The sequence below is a fragment of the Heterodontus francisci genome, chromosome 1 (genome assembly GCF_036365525.1).
Source record: "Heterodontus francisci isolate sHetFra1 chromosome 1, sHetFra1.hap1, whole genome shotgun sequence".
NCBI lineage: Eukaryota > Metazoa > Chordata > Chondrichthyes > Heterodontiformes > Heterodontidae > Heterodontus > Heterodontus francisci.
In genome coordinates this window covers 174,024,927-174,051,623 of record NC_090371.1, presented here as the reverse complement: position 1 = coordinate 174,051,623, position 26,697 = coordinate 174,024,927, and the positions used below count along the sequence as shown (strand labels likewise).

The 26,697-nt window shown below is 42.7% G+C and overlaps 1 protein-coding gene across 1 annotated transcript in view; it reads left to right on the top strand.

Annotated features, from left to right (window-relative positions):
* The window catches only part of arhgap24 (Rho GTPase activating protein 24), a 499,279-nt gene that overhangs the window by 67,795 nt on the left and 404,787 nt on the right, over positions 1-26,697 (top strand). The window contains exon 2 of the mRNA XM_068038864.1: positions 23,163-23,362. Within this exon, the coding sequence (XP_067894965.1) occupies positions 23,183-23,362 (180 nt within the window). The 5' untranslated portion in view covers positions 23,163-23,182. The remainder of the gene's footprint in view (positions 1-23,162; positions 23,363-26,697) is intronic.

Below are 26,697 nucleotides of genomic sequence, written 5' to 3'. Positions count from 1 at the left end.
CTTGCTGTAAATATCAGGTCCAATGTGCCACTGATTATTACTTTGCATTTTGTGGGTATGTAATGAGTTCTTTCTGTTGTTTGATGCAACATAAATGAGATGTGTGGAGTACAGTGATGCTGAACATCTCTAACAGCTGAACAAGTATATACAGTTGCAGAGAGACGCTGGCATGTAGTCACATGACTACATCCTGGTACTTAGCTCACTAACGTATTGCGATCTTATAGGGACATCACTCTTAAGGCGATCATATGACATCCCCTTTCTTTCCAAAGATAGGTCTTGTATGCTGCAAGTAAAAATACACAACATTAGATAACATCAAAATTAGTTATACAGGATATAGATTATAAAACTTATAGGTATGAGGATAGGGATTGTGAAATTCACAAGTGCAGAGGCTTAAAAGTCCATATGTTATTTGGAGGTTTGACAACTCTTGCTCGGGGAGTTTGCGTCTCACCTTGCTGTTTTTTTCTGAAGTTTCTCCCTTTCTGCATCCAGTTTCTGTTGCTCTACTTTCAGCCTGCTAACATACCCTGTTGCTTTTCTCAAGATGACCACTTTTGAGGCCTTGTCATTCTTGGAAAGTTCCAGCACCTCACCTCGAAGAGCCAATAGACAATGCTTCAACTCATTCCTCCTCTGCCTCTTCAGGACATTGTGTGTCCTTTGCCTTCCCTCATCCTCTGCATCTGAAGGCCTGGGGCTCAAGATCAAGGACTTGTTGGGGGAAGAGTACTTGGCCTCATGGAGGTACTTGTTTGTTCTGGCTCGTTGTGGTGCTGGTGGTTCTCCAGAGAGCAGAACTGAAGGTGCAGCATAGTTGTGTGTTGCCGGATTTCCAGATTTCACTGTTTGATGCTTGCCAGAGTCTGCGAGCGGGTGCCAGTCCTTGGAGATTTCCCATTGGCAATGCTCCCCACTGCCAGTCTTTGCTTCTCGGTAATGACAACTTCTGAATTGCTGGAGCGCGAGGAAACACTGCCTGTTACAAAGAACTTTCACCATCTGAGTTTGGGATCTTCATTCTCTTGATGTTGCATCTCTGAGAAGGAGCTGATACTCTCCAAACCAGAACTACTGAGATCTTGGAGGAACTGTGACTTTGTGCGGGCACCCTTGTTCTGTTCTGCTGTAATGGATACCTTGGTGATCTTGTGGATAATCATGATGTTGAGGTCCCTACACGCTGGTAGTCCTGCCACTGCTGGTCTGTTCGTGTCGACCAGATGGAATATTTGCAGTTTCCATGCCGACTTGCCATAGCTGCATTGCATTGTTAGTGTGCCACTGCAAGAGATGGGTGACCCATTGTATGCAGATAACTTTGCAGTTGTAGGTTCTATCATTGATTTTCAATGACTCTGGTACATATCTTTCAGGATTTGGATTGGTAGGATATTTGCACTAGCGCTGGTGTCAATCTTAATCCTGAGTGTATGCTTGCCAGCTTTCTTTGGGCACATGATATTAATGGTTGCAAAAACTTCCAGTTGTTTGACTTCATCAACACAATGTGTCAGGTTCACAATGTGAAGCACCTGCTCGTCTTCTGGCTGAAAATCACTCCTCTCTGATTCTTGTCTCCGGCCTGTTTCGACTTTGAGTGTCGGCTTTCTTTTAAGCAGGTCTCTGGCGCTCCCCTTGCTGCTGTTGCCCTTTTGCTGTGCTTGTCTCTTTGTTTGTGTCCTACTATGACCTCTGGCTGCGTCTTTGGAGCCAGATTTCTTGCATTGGTGGGCCCAGTGTTCTTTTACACAGCACACCTTGCACAGGTCTCGAAATGCAGGATATTTCACGGTGAGTGGGACCAACCACACTTAGCACACAGCTTGCTTGCTCTTTTCAACCTAGTTATTGTGCCGATACTGTTGACTGCAACTAGTGCTTACAGATGCTGTTGTCCAGCTACAATGGCTTCATATTTCCTGTCATCTTCTAGTAGTGCATCAATGCTGTGACCTTTCTTTTTCCCCAAGAGGTCTTCCTGAAATGCTTCAATAGGTGTTGAGACAACCACCAGCTCCATTAGTCACTCTGACAGCTCAGTGACTGAGAAATTGCATTTGTTACCCTTAATTCTGCATCTACTGACAAACTGATCTACTGATTACTGTTGCTGTTGCCTGCAGGGCATCAATTCCAGGTGGTGAATTCTAAAATTCACTCTTAATCAGAGCTGATCTTCTAGCACTTTCCATAGCTTTGCAGGATCATTATGGTCCTCTTCTGAAAAACCAGAGGTGTTGATTCTGTATAGTCCCTCATTTCCAACTGCTATCAATATTTTTAGAGCTTGCTTCTCTGGTTCTACAATCACTTGGTCTGTGAAGCATAATGGCATTCGTTGTTTGAAAAGTTTGAACTCAGATAGGATATCAATGGCTTTGCAATTCATGCTGGGAAATTTGGTATCCATCTTCCTGCTGTTCTTTTGCTTAAAACTTGCTTTAAGACTTGTTTTATGACTGTGCACTGTTTCCCCTTTAAGCAACTCTTTGTTATTGAGACTAGTTGCTTGGATGGAGAGGAGCAGGTGTTTTGCAGTGCTCTCTGTTTATTTTGCTTGCAGCACTAAAGCTTGTCTTTTCCACGGCTATTCAATAGGCAGTTCAATTTTTTTTTGCTAGAGTTTGTTTATGTTCTTCACGCTCGAGTGGTTTAATGATTTTTTTAAGCTGTGGCTGCGTGAATGGGGACTCTTCTTCATGCTCAAGTGGTTTATTGATTTTTTAAAAAACTTTGGCTGCAAGATTGGAGACTCTGCAGTGTTCGGGGTTTTCCTGCGCTTTTACTATCAGATGCCTCCTCTAATGGCACAGCCCTCGATTATCCTGGGAGAGGAATTGGGTTTTCCCCATTTTTTTTCTCTCCCACGGAGCCTTTGAGAGAAAAAAAATCAGTCTTTTAAGCCCTTCAAAGCTTGTTTTTTTTAAAACCAGTATCCCTTAACATTGGCACAATGACTCACCAATCACAGGAATTTATTTGAAGCCTGTCATTCTGTACTCTTGTCTTATACAGCTCTCTTTTACCCATAGGAAGTGTTGTTTTCAAAGCTGTTTTGCCTATGGTCTTCAAACTTAGACTTTGTTTTTTCACCACAGCTGCCACCATATAATGAGTTCTTTAATGTTGTCTGATGCAACATATAAGAGATGGGTGGAGTCCAATTATGCTGAAGATCTCTAACAGGTTTATTAACAGCTAAACAAGTATATACAGTACAGTGCAAACTATTTACAGAACCTTCCTCTAGGTGTTACAGTTGCAGAGAGACTCTGGTATGTAGTCATATGACTACATCCTGGTACTCAGCTCATTAGCATACTGAGATCTTAAAGGGACATCACTCTTAAGGTGATCATACAACAGGGTACACAAAGCAAAATGTTCAGTGTTCTCACCTTCACTCTTATAAAGCAAATATGTATTTTTAAAGTCGGTGAAATTAGTACCATCAACAAATGTATGCCATACGAGAGGGACTTGTGCTCATAGAAACCATATTTTGACAGTTATTGATCATTTGAAGTTCACCAACAGCATTTGCAACAGCCACTGCCTCTAGCACCCAAAGGTTTGCTTAAATTTGTATTGAAATGCCAGAAAAGCTGTGCTAGTATAATTCCATACTTAATGACTTCATGAAGTAAATCTTCAATGCTAGATTCTATTCCATAATCCATATTCTCAGGATACCATCTCAAGCTATAAAATTTTATGAATTATTTCCCTGTAACTAAACATTACACAATCGAACTCAACCTCATTATAATTCTCTCAGTTTCAACCCAATCTCAGGATATGGTTACTGCCCTTGGCCCCTGCCTTTTTTGTGTTCATTTTGTGCTGTGTTATCGGACATTCACTATGCAGTGCTTCTTGAAACTGTGTTGTAATGAGGGTGGCTGTACATAATTTGGATTTTATTTTGACCTGATTTCAGTGATACAACAATTAAAGCAAATTCAAAGAGGAAGCTATTAAGACAATTTTAGCTTTACAGTAAGGAATAATATATCAATACATTTATTTCTACAGTAAAGTTGAATTATTTTATTACTTGGAATTACATTATTACTGAGGAAAAATTAACAAGCACAGTTGTTTTAGTCAGTCTGTTTACAAGATGAGAGGGGCTACAGTGTGACTGGATGCATGTTTACACATATGATGATTCCTCACACTGTGATTTCCTGACCTCAGGTGACTCATAGGGGGTGGCGCTGAGTGGAGGCCCAGGTCTTCTTTGCTATGATTTAGTGCACTGGTGCATCGAATTTCAGTCCAAAGCAAACAACCTCCTCTTTGCCAAATACTGCTGATCAAAAAATCCACAATCTGAGTGTTTAAATGCTGTTCCTGTACATCTTTAAAAAATATATATATAGTTTTAAACATTTGCTGCATTACTCAGTTGTGCTTTGATCCTTGACGAGTATAACTATGGCCACAGATCCCATTCAAGTCGATGTACATATGGTTTAGTAATCTGATAACTGCCACAAAACACTTTACAGTGCACAATTTATTGCCTGACTCTTTCTCAAAGTGAAGACCTTCTATTCAGCATTGTACGTTTAACATGAGCATTTTGAAATGTTTTACATTAAAGGCGTGCAGTGTCTTTGTGTCATCGAGCATTGCGAATAGATAGGAGAACAAATAGGTGACATTTACAGAATCAAACAAACATGCACATCTATAATAAAAGCAAAATACTGTGGATGCTGGAAATCTGAAATAAAAACAAGAAATGCTGGAAATACTCAGCAGGTCTGGCAGCATCTGTGGAGAAAGAAGCAGAGTTAACATTTCAGGGCAGTGACCCTTCTTCAGAACTGGCAAATATTAGAAACGTAAAAGGTTATAAGCAAGTAAAGCGGGGGTGGGGCAAGAGATAACAAAGGAGGTGTAGATAGGACAAGGTCACAGAATAGCTGACCAGAAGGTCGTGGAGCAAAGGCAAACACTATGTTAATGGTGTGTTGAAAGACAAAACATTAGTACAGATAGGGTGTTAACGGACTGAAAATTGAAAAGCCGCAAGTACAAACATGAAAAAAAACAGTGGGTAAGCAAACTGAACCAAACTAAGGTGAAATAAAACAAAATAAACACAAAAAATATTTAAAAAAGGAAAAAGAAAAAATAACTAAAAATAAAAGTAAAATGGGGGGTCCGTCATGCTCTGAAATTATTGAACTCAATGTTCAAACCGGCAGGCTGTAGTGTGCCTAATCGGTAAATGAGATGCTATTCCTCGAGCTTGCCTGAGCGTGAGAGCAGGGGGAGTGTTGAAACATACACATCTGTTGCTGAGTGTGGTCCCAAACTTGGCAGCCTTCATATCTCTAAGATATTAAAATAAAGCTGAGTGTGACAAGAATGGCAGCACCTCATGTGACTTTATCGTTGAAGTCAAACTTTTTTGAAGGGTGAGAGTAGGATACAAAACAAAGAGCTTGTGTCGCCATCAAACATTGAAAAAAGCATCATCTTCAACTGATCTGTGACATTGTGGTTTATGATCTGTGGCTTGGAGGTGCTATAGAGCTGATATCACAAAGCCTAATCTTACCCAGTTGCTCATTATTTATGATCTTGTATGTCTATTACTTTAAACAAATAGATGTTAAGTTTAATCCTGTTTAAAATCGTAAATTGCAATATTTAACTCACTTAAAAAAATCCTTTGTTGAACATTACAATATAGCAGAATATTACAAAGAAATTCAACTATTATAGTATTGCAGCTTGATATTACTGGTAGGAACTGGGTGAATGAGACCATAGTAACACAGTAATGTTTTGCATAGGAAACCATTGATGCATCTAAACTACCATTCTGAACCTCCCATCAGGTTTCCTACTGTGATTCTACAGCTAATTGCCTAACTCATCCCCTCTACTATTAGGAATTCTTTCCCATCTTTTTTAAACTCTGCCATGGTTTTCTGGTTCACCATCACTGTCTGCCACCTCTGCCTGATTACATGGTTTGTCCAGAACCCTTTGGCTGTCAAGTTGCACATTGGTTAACATTATTGACTGCTGCACCTAATTTTGTCAACATGTGTTGGAGAATATTACATGTGCTTTGTTACTTATAAAAAAAACAAGAGGACCTAACACTACTTTCTGTGGCAACAAGTTTCCACTTTAGTATCTCCCCGTACACCACTCTGCAACCCTTTGCTGATTATTTTGTAGCCATTCATCAATCCAGCCTAATACTTAGTAATTTACCCCATGGGCATATGACTTGTCAATCAGTCTATTATTTTTAATCCCTTTTTTTGTGGGATGTGGGCGTCACTGGTTAGGCCAAGCAGTTATTCCCCACATCCCATGAACCATTTGGGACAGTGTCAAATATTCCCTGAAATCCAAGTAGACAAAATCTACTGCCTCACCCTTATCCACTGGATCATCAACCTCCTTAAGGATGCCCAGTAAATTGGTTAGACACAGCCTGCTCCTTATGAATCCATGCTGACTCTCTCTAATCAGACCCTTTCCTTCCAGATGATCCCAAATGCTATCCTTCTTCAAAGGGCTGAAGATTTCCCAACAGTCAAAGTAAGATTGCAATTTGAGGGCATATTTCTTACCTCTTTATGTTGTCAGGTCAGTGTTTACAGATGGACAAGAAATACAGATAAATTGTTGGAATGTATCACTAGGAGTGTGACTTGTAAGTCAAAGGAGTGGATAGAGAATAAAAACAGAAAATGCTGGAAATACTCAGCAGGTCTGGTAGCAGGGAGAAACAAAGTTAACATTTCATCAATAACCTTTCATTAGGACTGCAGTTCTGATGAATGGTCACAGACCTGAAACATGCAGGAGCGGTGGCCACTACTGGGACTGCAGCCCAGCCAACCACAGAGGAAGACATGGAGCCAGCAATTAAGGTAAGTTTTGGTTGCCTCGCTGGGGGTAATCGGTAAATGAGATGCTGTTCCTCGAGCTTGCCTTGATGTTCACTGGAACACTGCAGCAATCCCAGGACAGAGATGTGAGCATGAGAGCAGGGGGAAGTGTTGAAACATACACATTTGTTGCTGAGTGTGGTCCCAAACTTGGCAGCCTTCATGTCTCTAAGATATTAAGATAAAGCTGAGTGTGACAAGAGTGGCAGGTGAGGCAAGGGTGTTCGGTTGGGGGGAGGGGGGGCGGCGTGTTGGGTGCTGGGGATGGTTTGGGTAGCGGGGGCGGCCCTCCATTGGGCACCCTGTGCCCGATAAGCAGGGCCCCCCACCCCCCGGGAAGATCAGCAGCTGCCTGGTATTCCCAGGCAGCTTTTCCCAGCTCCAGGAAACCTGCTTGCCACGTGTAAAATCTGCTGTTAAGTGGCCACTTAAGGGCTGGAATTGGCATGGGGTGGGCGGGCCGTTTCCTCCCCCCCCCCCACCCAGCACCGCCCGAAGTATAGGGTGGCGGAGTCGGTAGTGGGTCGGGAAAGCCTCCTGGAGCCTCCCGCTCCATTTTACGCCACTCCCCCTTACCACAATTGAGGTGGTATAAAATTCCGACCGTTAACTCCATTTCTCGCTCCACAGATGCTGCCTGACCTACTGAGTATTTCCAGCATTTTCTGTTTTTATTTCCACATGGACAAAACTAACTGTTACGACCAGATAAGAAAGAAGTCTAGGGTTCTTTTCAGCCTTCACCTGGTCTTACTGTAACAGGCTTTAATTTTAAACACACTGTGTTCTTAGCTCCCCCTTGGTGAATCCTTGTTCACTGCTTTCAATTATAAGGCAATGAAACTAGCACAAACTGGCTTCCTTGGGTTTAAAGAAGAAAAGTTGAAATTTATTAACCAAATTAGAGTTTAAGTTTAATGCTTACGGATACACAACGCGCCCGACACTAGCATACAGACACAACACACACATGCAAATAGAGACAGAAAAGAGCAGAAGAGAAATAAAGTGGAAACGTTTGAGGCAATATCTGAAGAGTTGTTGTTATGGTTCTTCGAGTTCACTGCAGAATCCTTGATTGTAGGTAGATCTTGCTTTTCATTGGGGCCCAGTATTATACGTAAACCTTGTTTGCCATAGGAGACCTTTCTCTCTTGGGGTTCCTGTGTCTTCAGTGGATTCAGAAGCTTGTGAGAAAGAGATGGGAGCAGACAGGAGAGATCTTCTCAGTTCAGGAGCAAACAGACTCTCTGAGTTCAAACTGTTAGTACAATTTCAAAAAACTCAGGTTGCCCCGCAGGTTAGTCATGTGACTAGCTGGCTTGACCATGTCCATTTGTGTATTCGGTCATCTTAGCAGTCAACCTGGAATGTGAGCTCCCCCCCTTCAATGTCTGGTGATCAAAAGTCCATTGTGGGTTGAATGTGTCAGGGAATGGCTGCTTTGTCCTTCCAAACGCTGTCTGTTAATATGCAAATTTCTTTTCCAGCCATGGCTGATCTGTTTTACAAATACTTTCTTCACTCCAGTAACAGTTTAAAATCAATGTTCATGACAAAATTAATGTGCCTCATTCTTGGCAGGTGGGGGCCTAGCATGCCACCAACACTTAATGAGTTTTACCTTTAAAGGCAATCTTTTTGGACAAGGAAGGGGACATCAGGAAATCTGCCAGAAATCTCTAGCCACAGAGGGAACATCAAAAGCCATCTTTAACTACAGCACAAGGTTGAGAGAGAGATCAATTCCAGCTAAGACAGTTGAACCCCGCTGAGACGTGTTTCTAACCAACTGTAGTGGAGAAATAAAACAGTGACTATTAAACAACTACTCTGCCTGTGAAAAATGAACTAAGAAATACCAGCACCATCTTCAAACTGAAGTGTTGACTGCCAGAAGACTTCAACATTCCAGCAAATGTAATCCAACCAGCAAACAGGCCTGCAACTTTAAAAACTTACCTTCCAAGAGGATCCCACAGTTTTTCCTGAAATAACAGACTTTTGCACCTCAAATTCTAAATACCTGCTCCCCTTTACCTTCTATCTATCGATCTATCTATCTTTTCTTGAGTATGCATGTGTGAATGTATGTGTGGGTGGTGTTAGATCATTTTGGGCGATTATTGTTCAGTAAATATTTAATCTTCTATTTCAAATTTACAAGAAAACATGTCACTCTGTTTAATTGGAAAACAAAGCATAGGGGCTGAAACACTAGTTTAACAAAAGCACAATGTGTGCTCAGTTGGGAGGTGACAGGTGGAAACCAGTCACCTCATTTCCTACATGCTTGTAACATGTATTCATTCTGATTGGGAAAACTGATGCACTACAGTTCTGTTAAGGATGCCTTCAGACCTGTGAAATTTGTATAAAATAATCTTAATTTAACCGACTTTGAAAGGAAGTACTTTGGACTATAGCATTTCCTCTTTACAAATCTTGCTTCTGAACATTTATTTGAATTCATTCCACAGTTCAAGGAACTTGCTGACTATTAAGTACATTTTATGTGGCATTTTTCTTTGTTTCTAGAGGATGTGTGGATGGGCCTGTGGTAAATATTCCTCAATATCAATAAATGTTACTCTCTTTTTTACAAATCTAATCAACATGACTTGAGGCAACAGCTGTGATAATCAAACTGTTCCTGTCAAAAAATCAACGGAAACAGCAGAGATAGAACATAGTAAATGTGTCAGACATTAATTCAAGATACTTTTCCTGTTTAAGTAACAATCAAAAGTCCCAATAAACGAGAAGAAATTCATGTGTGGAAAATTAGTTAGCATTCATTCAGTAAGAAGAAAGGATGCTACTTTTTAAGCAAATTGATATTTACTGTGCCTCGAATACATCAAAATTAAATATGATTTATTTAATTTTACTTTTTGTGATTGTTGTACTCTTCAAAGGTGCTAGTGCAGGAAAATAGCATATTTCGCCAGTTTTGCCATCAAATGTCAGTGTCAAGCACTCCAAGATTAGGCATGAAGTGGATTAAATGCAACACGAATCTTCTTTCGAATGAAGTGACAACAATGTTCCTCAACTCCAACCTAGAGTTGCCAACTCTGGTTTTGCATACCCCTGGAGATTTCATCACATGACTTATCTGCTAGAACCAACCTGCCCCCATACCCACACCCATTGGTTGCCCAATAGTCCATCATCCCAGAGTACCACTTCCCCATGTCAATTGGAAAGTAAGCATAATCTATGTTCCCTAGCTACTGACTCTATCCCGAGGCGGAGAGTATCGTAGATAGCACGTATAGAGAGGTGGTCAGACCGCAGGCTCAGACTCCACAGGCAGGAAGGGAATGGGTGACCACCAGGCAGGGCAAGAGGTCCAGACAGGCAGTGCAGGAATCTCCTGTGGTTATTTCCTTGCAAAACAGATATACTGCTTTGGATACTTTTAGGGGGAATGACCTCCCAGGGGAAAGCAGCAGCAACCCAATTCGTTGCACCACGGTTGGCTCTGCTGCACAGGGGAGGAGTAAAAATTGTGGGAATGCAATAGTTATCGGGGATTTAATTGTAAGGGGAATAGATAGGCATTTCTGTGGCCACAAACGAGACTCCAGGATGGTGTGTTGCCTCCCTGGTGCTACGGGTCAAGGATGTCTCAGAGCGGTTACAGGACATTCTGAAGGGGGAGGGTGAACAGCCAATGGTCGTGGTACACATTGGTACAAACGACGTAGGAAAAAAAAAGGATGAGGTCCTAAAAGCAGAATATAGGGATTTAGGCAGTAATTTGAAAAGTAGGACCTCAAAAGTACTGATCTCAGGATTACTACCAGTGCCACATGCCAGTCAGAGGAGAAATAGCAGGATATATCGGATGAATACGTGGTTGAAGAGATGGTGTGAGGGGGAGGGTTTTAGATTCCTGGACATTGGGACCGGTTCTGAGGGAGGTGGGACCAGTACAAACCAGACGGGTTACACCTGGGCAGGATGAGGACTGATGTCCTAGGGGGAGTATTTGCGAGTGTGATTGGGGAGGGTTTAAACTAAAATGGCAGGGGGATGGGAATCTTTGCAAGGTGTCAGAGGAGGGGGGGGGAATCAAAGACAAGAACAAAGGACAAAGTAAGGGGAATAAGAAAAGTGATAGGCAGAGAAATCAAGGGCCAGAATCAAACAGGGCCACAGTGAAAAATAGTGGGAAGAGGACAAGTAATGTTAAAAAGACAAACCTTAAGGCTTTGTGCCTTAGTGCGCGGAGCATTCGCAATTAAGTGGATGAATTAATGGCGCAAATAGATGTAAACGGGTATGAAATAGTCAGGATTACAGAGATATGGCTGCAGTGTGACCAGGGTTGGGAGATGAACATCCAGGGGTATTCAGTATTTAGGAAGGACAGACAAAAAGGAAAAGGCGGTGGAGTTGCATTGCTGGTTAAAGAGGAAATTAACGCAATAGTGAGGAAGGATATTAGCACTGATGATGTGGAATCTGTATGGGTAGAGCTGAGAAACACTAAGGGGCAAAAAACGTTAGTGGGGGTTGTATATAGACTCCCAAACTGTAGTGGTGATGTTGAGAATGGCATTAAACAGGAAATTAGAGACGCATGCGATAAAGGAACATCTGTAATTATGGGTGACTTTAATCTGCATATAGATTGGGCAAATCAAATTAGTCACAATACCATAGAGGAGGAATTCATGGAGTGTATATGGGATGGTTTTCTGGACCAATAGATTGAGGAACCAACGAGAGAACAGGCCATCTTAGACTGGGTATTGTGTAATGAGAGAGGGATCATTGACAATCGAGTTGTGCAAGACCCCTTGGGGATGAGTGACTGCAATATGATAGAATTCCTCATTAAGATGGAGAGTGCCGTAGTTGATTCTGAGACTAGGGTCCTGAATCTTAATGAAGGAAACTATGAAGGTATGAGGCGTGAGTTGGCTCTGATGGATTGGGAAACATTACTTAAAGGGATGACAGTGGATAGGCAATGGCAAACATTCAAAGAGCGCATGAATGAACTGCAACAATTGTTTATTCCTGTCTGCCGCAAAAGTAAAATGGGAAAGGTAGCCAAACCATGGCTTACAAGGGAAATTAGAGATAGAAGGTCTGGCAGCATCTGTGAAAAGAGAAGCAGAGTTAACGTTTCGGGTCAGTGGCCCTTCTTCGGAACTGACAAATATTAGAAAAGTCACAGGTTATAAGCAAGTGAGGTGGGGGTGGGGCAAGAGATAACAAAGGAGGTCTAGATTGGACCAGGCCACATAGCTGACCAAAAGATCACGGAGCAAAGGCAAACAATATGTTAATAGTGTGTTGAAAGACAAAGCATTAGTACAGATTAGGTGTTAATACACTGAATATTGAACAGCAGCAAGTGCAAACCTGAAAAAAAACAGTGGGTAAGCAAACTGAACAAACTAAGATGAAATGAAATAAATGCAAAAAAAAAGATTGTAAAAAATGTAAAAAAGAATGTAAAAAAAAAAGGAAGAAAAAATAACTAAAAATGAAAGTAAAATGGGGGGCTGTCATGCTCTGAAATTATTGAACTCAATGTTCAGTCCGGCAGGCTGTAGTGTGCCTAATCGGTAGATGAGATGCTGTTCCTCGAGCCACTGTGTGTCAATGGTGGAGGGAGTGAATGTTGAAGGTGGTGAATGGTTTGCTGATCAAGTGGGCTGCTTTGTCCTGGATGGTGTCGAGCTTCCTGAGTGTTTTTGGAGCTGCACCCATAAAGCAAGTGGAGCGTATTACATCACAATCCTAACTTGTGCCTTGTAGATGTTGGACAGGCTTTGGGGAGTGAGGAGGTCAGTTACTCACCGCAGGATTCCCAGCCTCTGACCTGCTCTTGAAGCCACAGTATTTATATTGCTGGTCCAATTTTGTTTCTGGTAAATGGTGACCCCCAGGATGTTGATAATGGGGGATTCAGTGATGGTAATGCCATTGAATGTCAAGGGGAGATGGTTAGATTCTCTATCAACACCTCTTTTGTTATCTCTTTCCCCACCCCTGCGTTACTTGCTTAAAACCTATTACATTTCTAGCCTCTGCCAGTTCTGATGAAGGGTCACTGACCTGTAACGTTAACTCTGCTTCTCTCTCCATCGCTGCTGCAAGACCTGCTGAGTATTTCCAGCATTTCTTGTTTTTATTTCAGATTTCCAGCATCTGCAGTATTTTGCTTTTATGTTATGGTGAGATTCTCTCTTGTTTGAGATGGTCATTGCCTGGCATTTCTGTGGTGCAAATGTAACTTTCCACTAATCAGCCCAGGCTTGAATGTTGTCCAGGTCTTGCTGTATATGAGCATGGACTGCTTCAGTATCTGAGGAGTTGCGAATGGAACTGAACACTGTGCAATCATCAGTGAACATCCCCACCTCTGACCCGATGATGGAGGGAAAGCCATTGATGAAGCAGCTGAAGATGGTTGGGGCTAGGACACTACCCTGAGGAGCGCATGCAGTGATGTCCTGGGACTGAAATGATTGGCCTCCAACAACCACAACCATCTTCCTTTCTGCCAGGTGTGACTCCAACCAGTGGAGAGTTTTCCTCCTGATTCCCATTAACTTTAATTTTGCTCGGGCAAAATTAAAACACATCTCCACCTTAGCAGCCAAATGATGCCAAAGTCAGTCAAATGCTGCCTGGATGTCAAGGGCAGTCACTCTCACCTCACCCCTGGAATTCAGCTTTTTTGTCCATGTTTGAACCAAGGCTGTATCGAGGTCTGGAGCTCAGTGCCCCTGGAGGAACCCAAACTGAGCATCAGTGAGGATCTTGTTGCTGAGTATGTGCTGCTTTATAGCATTGTTAACAACATCTTCCATCACTTTGTTGATGATTGAAAGTAGAGGGCAGTAATTGGCTGAGTTGGATTTGTCCAGCTTTTTGTGTACAGGAAATAGCTAGGCAATTTTCCACATTGTTGGGTAGATACCAGTATTGTAACTGTACTGGAACAGCTTGGCTAGGGAACAGCTTGTTTTGGAGCATAAGTCTTCAGTACTACATCTGCGTTGTTGTCTGGGCCTATAGCCTTTGCTACATCCAGTGCCTTCAGCCGTTTCTTGATATCACATGGAGTGAATTGAATTGGCTGAAGACTAGCATCTGTGATGCTGTGAATCCCGGGAGGAGGCTGTGAGGGATCATTCACTTGGCACAGATGGTTGCAAATGCTTCAGCCTTGTCTTTTGCACTGATGTGCTGGGCTCCCCCATCATTGAGGATGGGGATGTTTGTGGTGCCTCCTCCTCCAGTTAGTTGTTTAATTATCCACCACCAGTCACAACAATATGGCAGGATTGCAGAGCAATTGGTTGTGGGATCATTTAGCTCTGTCTGTAGCATGCTGTTTCCACAGTTTAGCATGCATGTATTCCTGTGTTGTAGCTGCACCAGGATGCCACCTAATTTTTAGGTCTGCTTGGTGCTGCTTTTGGCATGCCCTCCTAGGCTCTTCATTGAACCAGGGTTGATCCCCTGGCTTGATGGTAATGGTAGAGTCAGGGAAATACCAGGCCTTGAGGTTACAGATTACTGAAGCAACAAAACCATTACTGCAACAGTAGGGCTCTTCGGCAGAGGCTAGATTTTCATTGCTGATTCTGAGTGCAGGGCTGCTGCATTTCTGGGGAATATTAGGCAAATATTAATATTCTGGACCCAAAAGTAAGTGTTTGTCAGTCAGAGCACAGTGTGTGAGTACACCACCTGACATGCAACTAGCTTTCATAACGAAAAGCTATGAGGCCAAAACTCGGTGGGAAATGATCCTGCCATCAGCTGCCAGTGTCCTCTAGTGCTGTGCAGGGTCAGCAGTAGGGCACCTTGTTCACATGGGGGCAATAAGTGCTTGTGCCACGACCAGTGCATCTTGGGCTCCTGCCTGCTGCATGCTGCCAGACATTCTTGCCTCATCTCATTGGGCGTACTGGGCCAGCGGATTATCCCGGTATTATATAGGCAGGGATGTGGGAACTCACAGTATAGGCGCCAGCACAGCTTTGTAAAGGACATATGAGGACTCTACCCTGTACAAAGCCTAGTCCAAAATCACAAATCAGTCAATGGAAATGAAAAGCGGAAGGGATGTATAACAGGTGGCTGATCCTATATTGCCTGATGAATAAGAAATTAATGGAAAAGCTGAAGGCACTAAAAGGAGGAACAGGCATGTAGCATGCTAGGGTACCATGTGTGATATGTTTTTGGAGTGATAACAAGGAACAGGATGAACCATTAGTGGAAAAATGCTGAAAGATGTAGAGGAAGAGAGAGACATTTGGGTTCAAATATATAATTCTTTGAAAATGCAGGTAGGTAAAGATATTAAAAAGGCCAACAATATTTTGGATTTAATGAATAGGGCATACAGTACAAGAGTAAAGAAGTAGCTTGTAGATTCGCCACAACGATACCAGGGAGGATAAACTATTGTTATGAGAAGAGAATTGATATTGCTGAGGGTAAATTTTCATCTTCACCATTGGCAGTAACCTAGTGGAGCAGATCACCTGCCTGTTGTAGAACCTACCTGGCTTTTTTTCCATGAATTTGAATGAAATGAAATCAGATAGGTTCTGTTTGAAATGAGTGATCTGCTCTGTCTAATTACCGCCCTGGTGGTGAAGACAAAGATTCACCCCTTGGAGCATTTCCAAAAGATCAGAGATTTTACAGAGGAGAAAGACTGTTTCTGTAGTGGTGAGGTTGTGGGGGCGCAGGGGAGTCCTGAATTTAAAATTGTCACTAGGAAAGTGAAGAAAAAGGCTAAGAGAAATTTATTTGCAGGAATTTGTATGAGCAGATAATGCTTTATCACAGGGAGTACTCGAGGAAGTGACCATTGGACCCTTTAGGGGAAGGACAGATAAATATTTGAAACAGAGTATTGTGAGGAACAAACCGAGCTGTGGGATTCATTTTGAATGTTTACACAAAGAATCAGTGCAGACATAATGGGGTAAATGGCTTCCTTCCATCCTGTAAAGATGCAGTTGTTCCAAGAGGCAAAAAAGGGCCATGTTTTACCCTTGACATGATGCCATCTGCAAATGGGAGGGCAATGCAATGGGTCGAAGTAATTTATATGATAGTATTTGGCATGTAACACCAAATGGGGAAGAACTGGTTTGCCAAATTCTTTATAATAAAGAGACAGGATTTTCAATGTGTTATGATCCCTCCAGATACAGCAGGTGCATGCCTTTCCATGACCTGTAGTGCTGACCCTGTTTGAGTATGCATGGTTAACGGGAGCAGTGGCATCTATTGGAATAGGGCTGACAGACACCTATGCCACTGCAGGCACATTTCCGACACCTACCTGACCAGCACCGCTGGGGAATCCAACAGCAGTGCCTAGTCGGGGAAAGGAGTGACCTGCCCCCACACTCAGAACCAAGGAAACTAGCCTCTGGCTGTAAATTTCAAAAAATAATTGTACAATCTGATATCTTAGATAATGGCTGACATGGTTTATAATATACATTTGAATGATACTAGGTAACATTTTCAATGATAGAAAACATCAGCGAAGGGAACATTTAGATTATATCACAAATGAGCAGAATGAGATCCAGTTAAAGTCCAGCATAATCTAGATTAAGAGAACAGAAGTGCTGCATCTTTATTTATGTATAGTTCTTTGGGGCATTCCCTCGAGACATGATAAGGTACAATATAAATGCGACTCCTTTTATTAAATCCATGTATGCTGACTGGGCTGAAATAGGTAAATTATGAGAACCAGCGCAGTAGGAAGATTAAGGAGATGCGACAGATGTGTCCTAATGTCACATGTGGCAAAAGAACGCTGATAAAGAAAAAAAGCTGACTATTGCCAACTGATCGCACATCTGTTGTTCTAGATAAAACGAGGCAAGCCCAGTATTGAAGTAGGTGACTGAATCCAATTGGAAAATCTCAGTAGTATTGGTGAGTGTGTCACATTAGAGTATAAATTAGTCTTGGTACAAGTTAACTAAAAAGAAAATGAGGTGGAGTGTAAAACAGGCGCCTGATATGTGATTGCCCATTTTGTGTTACCGTTGAAGATAAATACAGTGTCAGAAACAATTATCTTCTGCATGATTTATGTCAGATATGCCTTCTGCTTTGAGGTACTTTTTATTAATTTTTAAAGGGGAGGCTTGACTGTGCAAACGGTTTTGTTTTCTGTCATATATATACAATATGTGCTGACATAAGTTGGGGTAGAATTTTGTCTGGGCCCACGTGTAGGTCCAAACTTGGCACTGCATAGCCAGCGTGAGCCTGGAGATCTATAGAATAGGCAGTGGTCCTCTGGTATGTCCAGGGATGGGGAAGGTGGAGCAAGCTCCAGATGGGGGAAGGGGCAATTGCAATGTCTGTGAAGTCAGGGGAGCTCTCCTGCCTCTTCTGCCTTCACAATAAGGGCCTATTTTTTAAACAAAATTCTTTTTTTCGCTGAAGAATCCTGAGTGGGGTAGGCATGACACTTGCCTCGCTCATCGCTGAATAGCTTTGAAGAGGGATCCTTCAACTGTCATTAAATCCTCATTAACATATTCAAGGTGCCTAACACGTGTTTTAGGCGCAGGCTGCCCAAGTGTTAATTTGATATACTTTGCATCCACTTTACCCCCCAAAATGGGCACTGCACAATTTCTACCCACATTGTGTCAAACAGATCATTCTGCATTTGTTTGAAATGTCATTGTGCGTGGAAATGATGCACATTTACCGTTGCTCTTTCCCAAAAGAAGAGTTTTGTTGATCGAATGGCACAGTTTGACAATATTTAAAATTCTCAGCTAATACCGTACCATATAATTTGACACATGGAAAATGTCAGTTAGGTTAATGTGACATTGATGATGAAGCCTCAAGGAGTTGTTATTTTAGTCTTAACAATGTCAATCATCAATTATTTCAGAAACTTTGACTGCCTTGAACCTGCACCACAACAAAGTTTGTAACATTAACATATTGTCCATCTCTTTATAAAAACTGGTTGGTGTTTGAGGGGTGGGAAAATGAAATTCCTGTGTTCACTAAATACAGTGAAAGCTATTAACCTGAGTATCAAGTAACACTCAACTGCCGAATTTAAAGAATCAAAAGAAAAACAACCTGTTTTTATTATATCTTTTTGTAACACATTAAGGAGAATATGGATGCTCCTAAATTATTTGAAGCAATATTTATGTCTCTGTAAAACAGAAATATAGAAGGGTAGGAACTGTATGGAAGTGTTAAAGTGCAGGAATCCTCCCCTGGGAACCCAAGTAAACTTCAAGTCAAGGACGGAATTTCTAATGTCATCGCCTTCAGTTGATGGGTTTTGCTAATTGTTGGTCTGGGTGAGGTGGAGCACACAGGAACCGTATAAGTTTACAGCTTTGGAGGATAGGTCTGAACCCATAGAAACTGAATCCCTTTTTGACCAATTGCGAGTATTAATGGGAACCACAAAGGAGGTTCCAGATCGACTGACCCATCCTTTTAGGTGAAGAAGCAAAGGAGACAGTGTTTTACACAAGGTCGGGTGCTAAAATGACAAAGGGGAATGGAAATTGGGGAAAAAAGCATTTTTAGAGAAAACAGCAAGGATTTTGTCGATACGTATTTTGCTTTCAGAACCATAGAAAAGTTATGGCACAGAAAGAGGCCATTCAACCCATCATATCTACGCTGGGTGAAAAAACTAGCCCCCCAATCTAATCCCACCTTCCAGCACATGATCCTTAGCCTTGCAGGTTGCTGCACTTCAGGTGCAGGTCCAGGTACCTTTTAAATGATTTGAGGGATTCTGCCTCCACCACCCATCCAGGCATTGCATTCCAGACACCAACCACGCTCTGGGTGAAAAAGCTTTTCCTCATGTCCCCTCTAATCCTTCTACCAATCACCTTAAGTCTGTGCCTCCTGGTAATTGACCTCTCTGCTAGGGGAAACAGGTCCTTCCTGTCTACTCTGTCTAGGCCCCTCATTATTTTGTATACCTTAATTAAGTCACTCCTCAGCCTCCTCTTCTAAGGAAAACAACCCTAGCCTATCCAATCTTTCCTCATAGTTGCAATTTTCAAGCCCTGGCAACATTCTTGTAAATCTCCTCTGTACCCTCTCCAGAGCTATGTCCTTCCTGTAATGTGGTGACCAGAACTGTACACAATACTCCAGCTGTGGCCTAACCAATGTTTTATACAGTTCCAGCATTCCATCCCTGCTTTTGAATTCTATACCTCGGCCAATAAAGGAAAGCATTCCATATGTCTTCTTCACCACTTTTATCTATCTGTCCTACCACTTTCAGGAATCTGTGGACATGCACTGCAAGGTCTCTCACTTCCTTTACCCCTCTCAATATTCTCCCATTTATTGTGTATTCCCTTGCTTTGTTTACCCTCCCCAAATGCATTACCTCACACTTTTCTGGATTGAATCCCATTTGCCAATTTTCCGCCCGCTTAACCAAACCATTGATATCATTCTGGAGTCGACAGCTATTCTCTTCACTGTCATCTACAGGGCCAATTTTTGTGTCATCTGCAAATTTCCCAATCATGCCTCCCACATTTAAGTCCAAATAATTAATATATACCACAAACAGCAAGGGACCCAACACTGAGCCCTGTGGAACCCCACTGGAAATCACTTTCCAATCGCAAAAACATCCGTCGACCATTACCCTTTTTTCCTGTCCCTGAGCCAATTTTGGATCCAACTCGCCACATTCCCCTGTGTCCCATGGGCTTTTATTTTTATGACCAGTCTGCCATGTGGGACCTTGTCAAATGCCTTACTAAAATCCATGTAGACAACATCCACTGCACTACCCTCATCAATCCTCCTTGTTACTTCCTCAAAAAATTCAATTATTTGAGTAAGACATGACCTTCCCTTAACAAATCCATGCTGACTATCCCTGATTAATCCATGCCTTTCTAAGTGACAGTTTATCCTATCTCTCAGAACTGATTCTAATAATTTGTCCACCAGCAAAGTCAGACTGACTGGCGTATAATTATTTGGCCTATCCCTTGCACCCTTTTTAAACAATGGTACAATATTCGCAGACCTCCAATCCTGTGGTACCTTGCCTGTATCTAGTGAGGAATTGAAGATAATCCTCAAAGCATCTTCTATTTCCTCCCTGGCTTCCTTTAACAGCTTGGGATGCGATCCATCCGGCCCTGGTGATTTATCCACTTTCAAGGATGTCAGTCCCTCCAGTAATTCCTCTCCCATTATGCTTATCGTTTCTAATATTTCACACTCCTCCTCTTTAACTACAATAAGAACATAAGAAATAGGAGCAGCCCTTCAAGCCTGCCCCGCCATTCAATAAGATCATGGCTGATCTGTCCCAGGCCTCAACTCCTCTTTCAGGCCTGCTCTGCATAACCGTCAACTCCCCGAGATTTCAAAAATCTATCTACCTCCTCCTTAAATAGATTTAGTGACCTAGCCTGCACAACTGTCTGAGGTAGAGAATTCCAGAGATTCACCACTCTGTGAGAGAAGAAATTCCTTCGCATCTCAGTTTTAAATGTGTGGCCCCTTGCTCTGTAACTATGTCCTCTAGTTCGAGATTCCCCCACCAGTGGAAACATATTCTCAACATCTACCCTGTCAAGCCCCCTTAAATCTTATGTTTCAATAAGATCACCTCTCATTCTTCTAAACTCTAATGAATAAAGGCCTAACCTGTTTTGCCGTTCTTGATAAGACAACCCCTTCATCCCAGGAATCAGCCAATTGAACCTTTTCTGAACTGCTTCCAATGCTAATATATCCTTCCTTAAATACAGGGACCAAAACTGTATGCAGTACTCCAGGTGTGGCCTCACCAACACCCTGTACAGTTGTAACAAGACTTCCCTATTTTTAAACTCTAACCCCCCAGCAATAAAGGACAACGTTCCATTTGCCTTCCTAATTACTTGCTGCATCTGCATGATAACTTTTTGTGTTTCATGTACAAGATCGCCTAGATCCCTCTGTACTGCAGTATTTTGTAGTCTTTCTCCATCTAAATAATAATCTGCCTTTTTATTCTTCCTACCAAAGTGGATTACCTCACACTTTCCAACATTGAACTCCAACTGCCAAGTTTTTGCCATTCACTTAACCTATCTATATCCCTTTGCAGATTCTTTGTGTCCTCATCACAACATGCCTTCCCACCTATTTTTGTATCATCAGCAAATATGGATACACTACACTCTGTCCCTTCCTCCCAGTCATTAATATAGATAGTAAATAGTTGAGCCCCCTAGGGCCGATCCTTGTGGCACCCCACTAGTTACGGCTTGCGAACCCCATTGATCCCGACTCTCTGCCTTCTGTGTCTTAGCCAATCCTCAATCAATGCCAACACATTACCCCCAATACTCTGAGCCCTTATTTTGTGCAATAACCTTTTATGTGTCACCTTTTCGAACGCCTCCTGAAAATCAAAATACAGTACATCTACTGGTTCCGTGGCTGCATCATCCCTCTCCTTTGTGAAGACGGAGGCAAAGTAGTTATTAAGAACTCTGCCCAAATCTTCTGCATCCACACATAAGTTCCCTTGTACATCTCTGATAGGCCCTACCCTTTCCTTTGTTATCCTCTTGCTCTTAATCTACTGATAAAACATGTTCGCTGATGATTGCACAATGTTCAGCACCATTCGCGACGACTCAGATACTGAAGCAGTCTGTGTAGAAATGCAGCAAGACCTGGACAATATCCAGGCTTGGGCTGATAAGTGGCAAGTAACATTTGTGCCAGGCAATGACCATCTCCAACAAGAGAGAATCTAACCATCTCCCCTTGACATTCAATGGCATTACCATTGCTGAATCCCCCGCTATCACTATCCGAGGGGCTACCATTGACAGAAACTGAACTGGAGTAGCCATATAAACACCGTGGCTACAAGAGCAGGTCAGAGGCTAGGAATCCTGCAGCGAGTAACTCACCTCCTGACTCCCAAAGCTTGTCCACCATCGACAAGGCACAAGTCAGGAGTGTGATGGAATACTCTCCACTTGCCTGGTTGAGTGCAGCTCCAAGAACACTCAAGACGTTTGAAACCATCCAAGATAAAGCAACCTGCTTGATCGGCACCCTATCCACCACCTTAAACATTCACTCCCTCGGTCATCGGCACACTGTAACAGCAGTGTGTACTGTCTACAAGACGCACTGCAGCAACTCACCAAGTCTCCTTGGACAGCATCTTCCAAACCCGCAAACTTTAACACCTAGAAGAACAAGGGCAGCAGATGCATGGAAACACCACCACCTGCATTTTCCCCTCCAAGTCACACACCATCCTGACTTGGAACTATATCGCTGTTCCTTCACTGCGGCTGGGTCAAAATCCCTGGAACTCCCTTCCTAACAGCACTGTGGGTGTACCTACACCACACAGACTGCAGCGATTCAAGAAAGTGGCTCACCACCAGGGCAGTTAGGGATGGGCAATAAATGTGAGCATTGTCAGTGACGCTCAAACCACATGAACAAATAAAAACGAAAAAAAAAGTGTTTCACTTGAATTGGGTAAGCCCAGAAAAGTCATCTGGGTTGAACAGTTCCCTCATTTGACTTCTGCAAGAACAGAGTTGCTCATAACATAACCAGGAACTGAAATAATAAGGATGGTAAACAATATATGGATTTTACATTAAATGCATGTATTTGGACTGGTTTTACTATGTGACCCTCTGCTGCTGTGCTCACAGCTTCAGTCCCTGGCGAGATGCTTTATGTGATTACAGGAGATGTTCAGATTTCCCTTCGCTGTAAATCAATGTTACATACTTAAATGTTCATAGGTATGAAGATACAATTTGAGTTATTTGAAGTATGTGACAGTTGCATTTGTAGAGAAACTGGTGGGTGTTTACATTGAGTACAAATAACAGGACAAAAGAGGGCAAAATAATCTGACGTTGATTTTGTAATATTGGCATTCATGAGGCAGGGAATGGATTCTTCTTCCACAGTTGAAAAGATCTATGATCATTTGTTTTCCTTGGTGGGAGCTACTTCTATAAACCTTCAAGTGTGGGTTAGCTCCTATCCTGGCACCCTATGAGCAAGTAGGTTCATCCACAGCAAGATTATATAGATGTGAACCTATAATATAAAGTCTGGTATTTACTGCAAGATGATGTACGTGTACTTATATGTTCCTAATTGGCTGTTGTTTTTCTTTACCAGGAAAATCTATTAGTCTTATAATGGATGACCACAGTGGCTCCTTGGACAGTCCCCAGTCTATCCGAGGCAGGCAAAATGTCATTAAGTGTGGATGGCTGAGAAAGCAAGGTGGCTTTGTCAAGACGTGGCACACACGATGGTTTGTGCTGAAGGGGGACCAGCTTCACTACTACAAGGACGAAGATGAAAACAGACCACTGGTAAGTAGGCCAGTGCTAAAAGTTGATATGTGATATCAGGCATCTTTCAAAGACTTCATGTGAATCTACTGTTTAAGTAGGAGTGCCTGACTTGAAATGATTAATGTGTTATCTCACAGCATTGCATGGTGCTGTAGTAGGTATTTTTATATATATATTATGCTTTTACTGGTATTCTGAGGTTTCCATATTCTGTTTCTCATGTGCCTTTTTGTTGAAAGCTTGAAATGATTTTGACAAAGCATAGGTGTGGTCTCATTGCTAATAATTTCTAGCTTCTAAGTTAAAAGAGAAGCTCTGTGCAAATAGAAGTTAAATTACTGCACTGTATGTATAATTGCATTTTGTTAGATTGCCAATTCCAAAGCTTTGGAGAACATAAGTTGCTGACCTTTATAGGTGCCAATGGGGAAACAATTAAAAATGGGTTAAAAATACCCTAAACAATGATGAGGAAAAGGCAGTATTTTCTGCTAAAGGATTCAGTTGTGACACAAAAAGGCAGTTGAAAAATTGTCAACAGAATCAGAAATGAAACATTGAGCTGAACCTTCCTGGCCCATTGGCGACATGTTGGGAGGTGGGTGGGCTGGCAAAATGGCGGGGGGAAATGATGGGAGGGGAACCAGACCTCTTCCTGCTGCCATGCCATATGTTCAATTACAGGCCACCTCCTGCCACCATAGGCATTTTGCCTGCATCGGGAAGACCCGCCATCACGTGGGGAGACCACCCATGAAACCATTAACTTCAGTTTTACTGGGGCTTCTTGATGCCATACTTGGTCAAATGCGACCTTGATGTCAAGGGCAGTCACTCTCACCTCACCTCTGGAGTTCAGCTCAATTGTCTATGTTTGAACCAAGGCTGTAATGAGGTCAGGAGCTGAGTGAACTCCTGGCAGTCAGTGAGCAGGTTATTGCTGATGATTGGGTGTAAACTGATAGGGCAGTAATTGGCAAGTTGGATTTGTCCTGCTTTTTGTGCAAAGGACATACCTGGGCAATTTTCCACATTGCCAGGTAGATGCCAGTGTTGTAGCTGTACTGGAACAGCTTGGCTAGGGGTGCGGCTAGTTCTGGAGCACATGTCTTCAGTACTATTGCCGGAATGTTGTCAGGACCCATAGTCTTTGTAGTATCCAGTGCCTTCAGTCGTTTCTTGATATCACGTGGAGTGAATCGAATTGGCTGAAGACTGGCATCTGTGATGCTGGGGATTTCAGGAGGAGGCCGAGATGTATCATCCACTCGGCACTTCTGACTGAAGATGGATGCAAATGCCATGTCTTTTGCAGTGATGTGCTGGGCTCCCCCATCGTTGAGGATGGTGATGTTTGTGGAGCTGCCTCCTCTTGTCAGTTGTTTAATTGTCCATCAGCACTCATGACTGGATGTGGTAGGATTGCAGAGATTAGATCTGATCCGTTGGTTGTGGGATTGCTTAGTTCCATCTATCACATGCTTCTTATGCTGTTTGACACGCAAGTAGTCCTGTGTTGTAGCTTCACCAGATTGACACCTCATTTTGAGGTATGCCTGATGCTGCTCCTGGCATGCCCTCCTGCAGTGTTGGTCTGCTGGCTTGATGGTAAAGGTAGAGTTGGGGATATGCCGGGCTATGAGGTTACAGATTGTGGTCGAATACAATTCTTTTGCTGCTGATGGTCCATAGCGCCTCATGGATGCCCAGTTTTGCATTGCTAGATCTGTTCAAAAGCTATCCCATTTAGCATGGTGGTAGTGCCTCACAACACAATGATGAGTACCCTCAATGTGAAGACAGGACTTCGTCTCCACAAGGACTATGCGGTGGTCACTCCTACCAATACTGTGATGGACAGATGCATCTGCAATAAGTAGATTGATAAGGACGAGGTCATGTATGTTTTTCTCTCTTGTTGATTCCCTCACCACCTGCCGCAGACTCAGTCTAGCAGCTATGTCCTTTAGGGCTCGGCCAGCATTGGTGCGACCGAGCTACTCTTGGTGATGGACATTGAAGTCCCCCACCCAGAGTACATTTTGTGCCCTTGCTACCCTCAGTGCTGCTTCCAATTGGTGTTCAACATAGAGAAGCACTGATACATCAGCCGAGGTGGGTGGGGGGGAGGGGTGGTAAGCAGCAGGAGGTTTCCTTACCCATGTTTCACCTGATGCCATGAGACTTCATGGGGTCCGGACCTCCAGGGCAACTGTATACCACTGTGCCGCCCGCCACCCTGGTGGGTATGTCCTGTCGGTGGGACAGGACATACCCAGGGATGGTAATGGTGGTGTCTGGGACATTGTCTGCAAGGTATGATTCCATGAGTATGACTATGTCGGCCTGTTGCTTGACTAGTCTGTGGGACAGCTCTCTCAATTTGGGCCAAGCCCCCAGATGTTAGTACGGACGACTTTGCAGGGTTGACAGGGCTGGGTTTGCCGTTGTCGTTGCCAGTGCCTAGGTCAGTGCCAGGTGGTCCGTCCGGTTTCATTCCTTTTCTTAGATTTGTAGCACTTTGATACAACTGAGTGGCTTGCTCGGCCATTTCAGAGGGCATTTAAGAGTCAACCACATTGCGGTGGGTCTAGAGTTACATGTAGGCCAGACCAGGTAAGGACAGCAGATTTCCTTCCCTAAAGGATATTAGTGAACCAGATGGGTTTTTACAACATCGACAATGGTTTCCTGGTCACCACTAAACTAGCTTTTAATTCCAGATTTTTTATTAATTGAATTTAAATTCCACCATCTGCCATGGTGGGATTCAAACCCCCAGAGGATTAGCCTGGGACTCTGGGTTCCTAGTCTAGTGACATTATCACTATGCCACTGCCTCCCCCTGTTACCAGTTTGACGCTGTAGCTTGATCAGCCAAGTTGTACAAACTGTGTGGTATTGTTCTTTTTTCCAGGGGTGGAATGTTTAAATTGAATCCATATTTTTTTTTAACAGTTTAAAACTGTAAAATTTTTAAGGTAAAGAACTTTCTAAGTATATGATGGATACCTGGGCACACTTAACTGCTGAAAAGAAAAACAAAATTCTTCCCACATTCCAGTGGAGGCATAAATCACCCTGGAAACCTCTTTGTACTTTGTTTTTATACCAAAGCTTACATTTTCCCTCGTTATTCATCAGCAGTACATTAAACACCAACCCATTCCACATTAATTCACCCAAAGTTGGAGACGTTAGTTTAACCTTGATTCTGACCCAGGTGCAACAACATGAAGAAACTTCTTCCTTACAACTGCATTCCTGAGATGAAGTAGTTTAATTCAAAATCACTAATATTGAACTTACTCAAAACCTTGATATCAAGATCAAGGCTTTTTTTTAGCAATTCA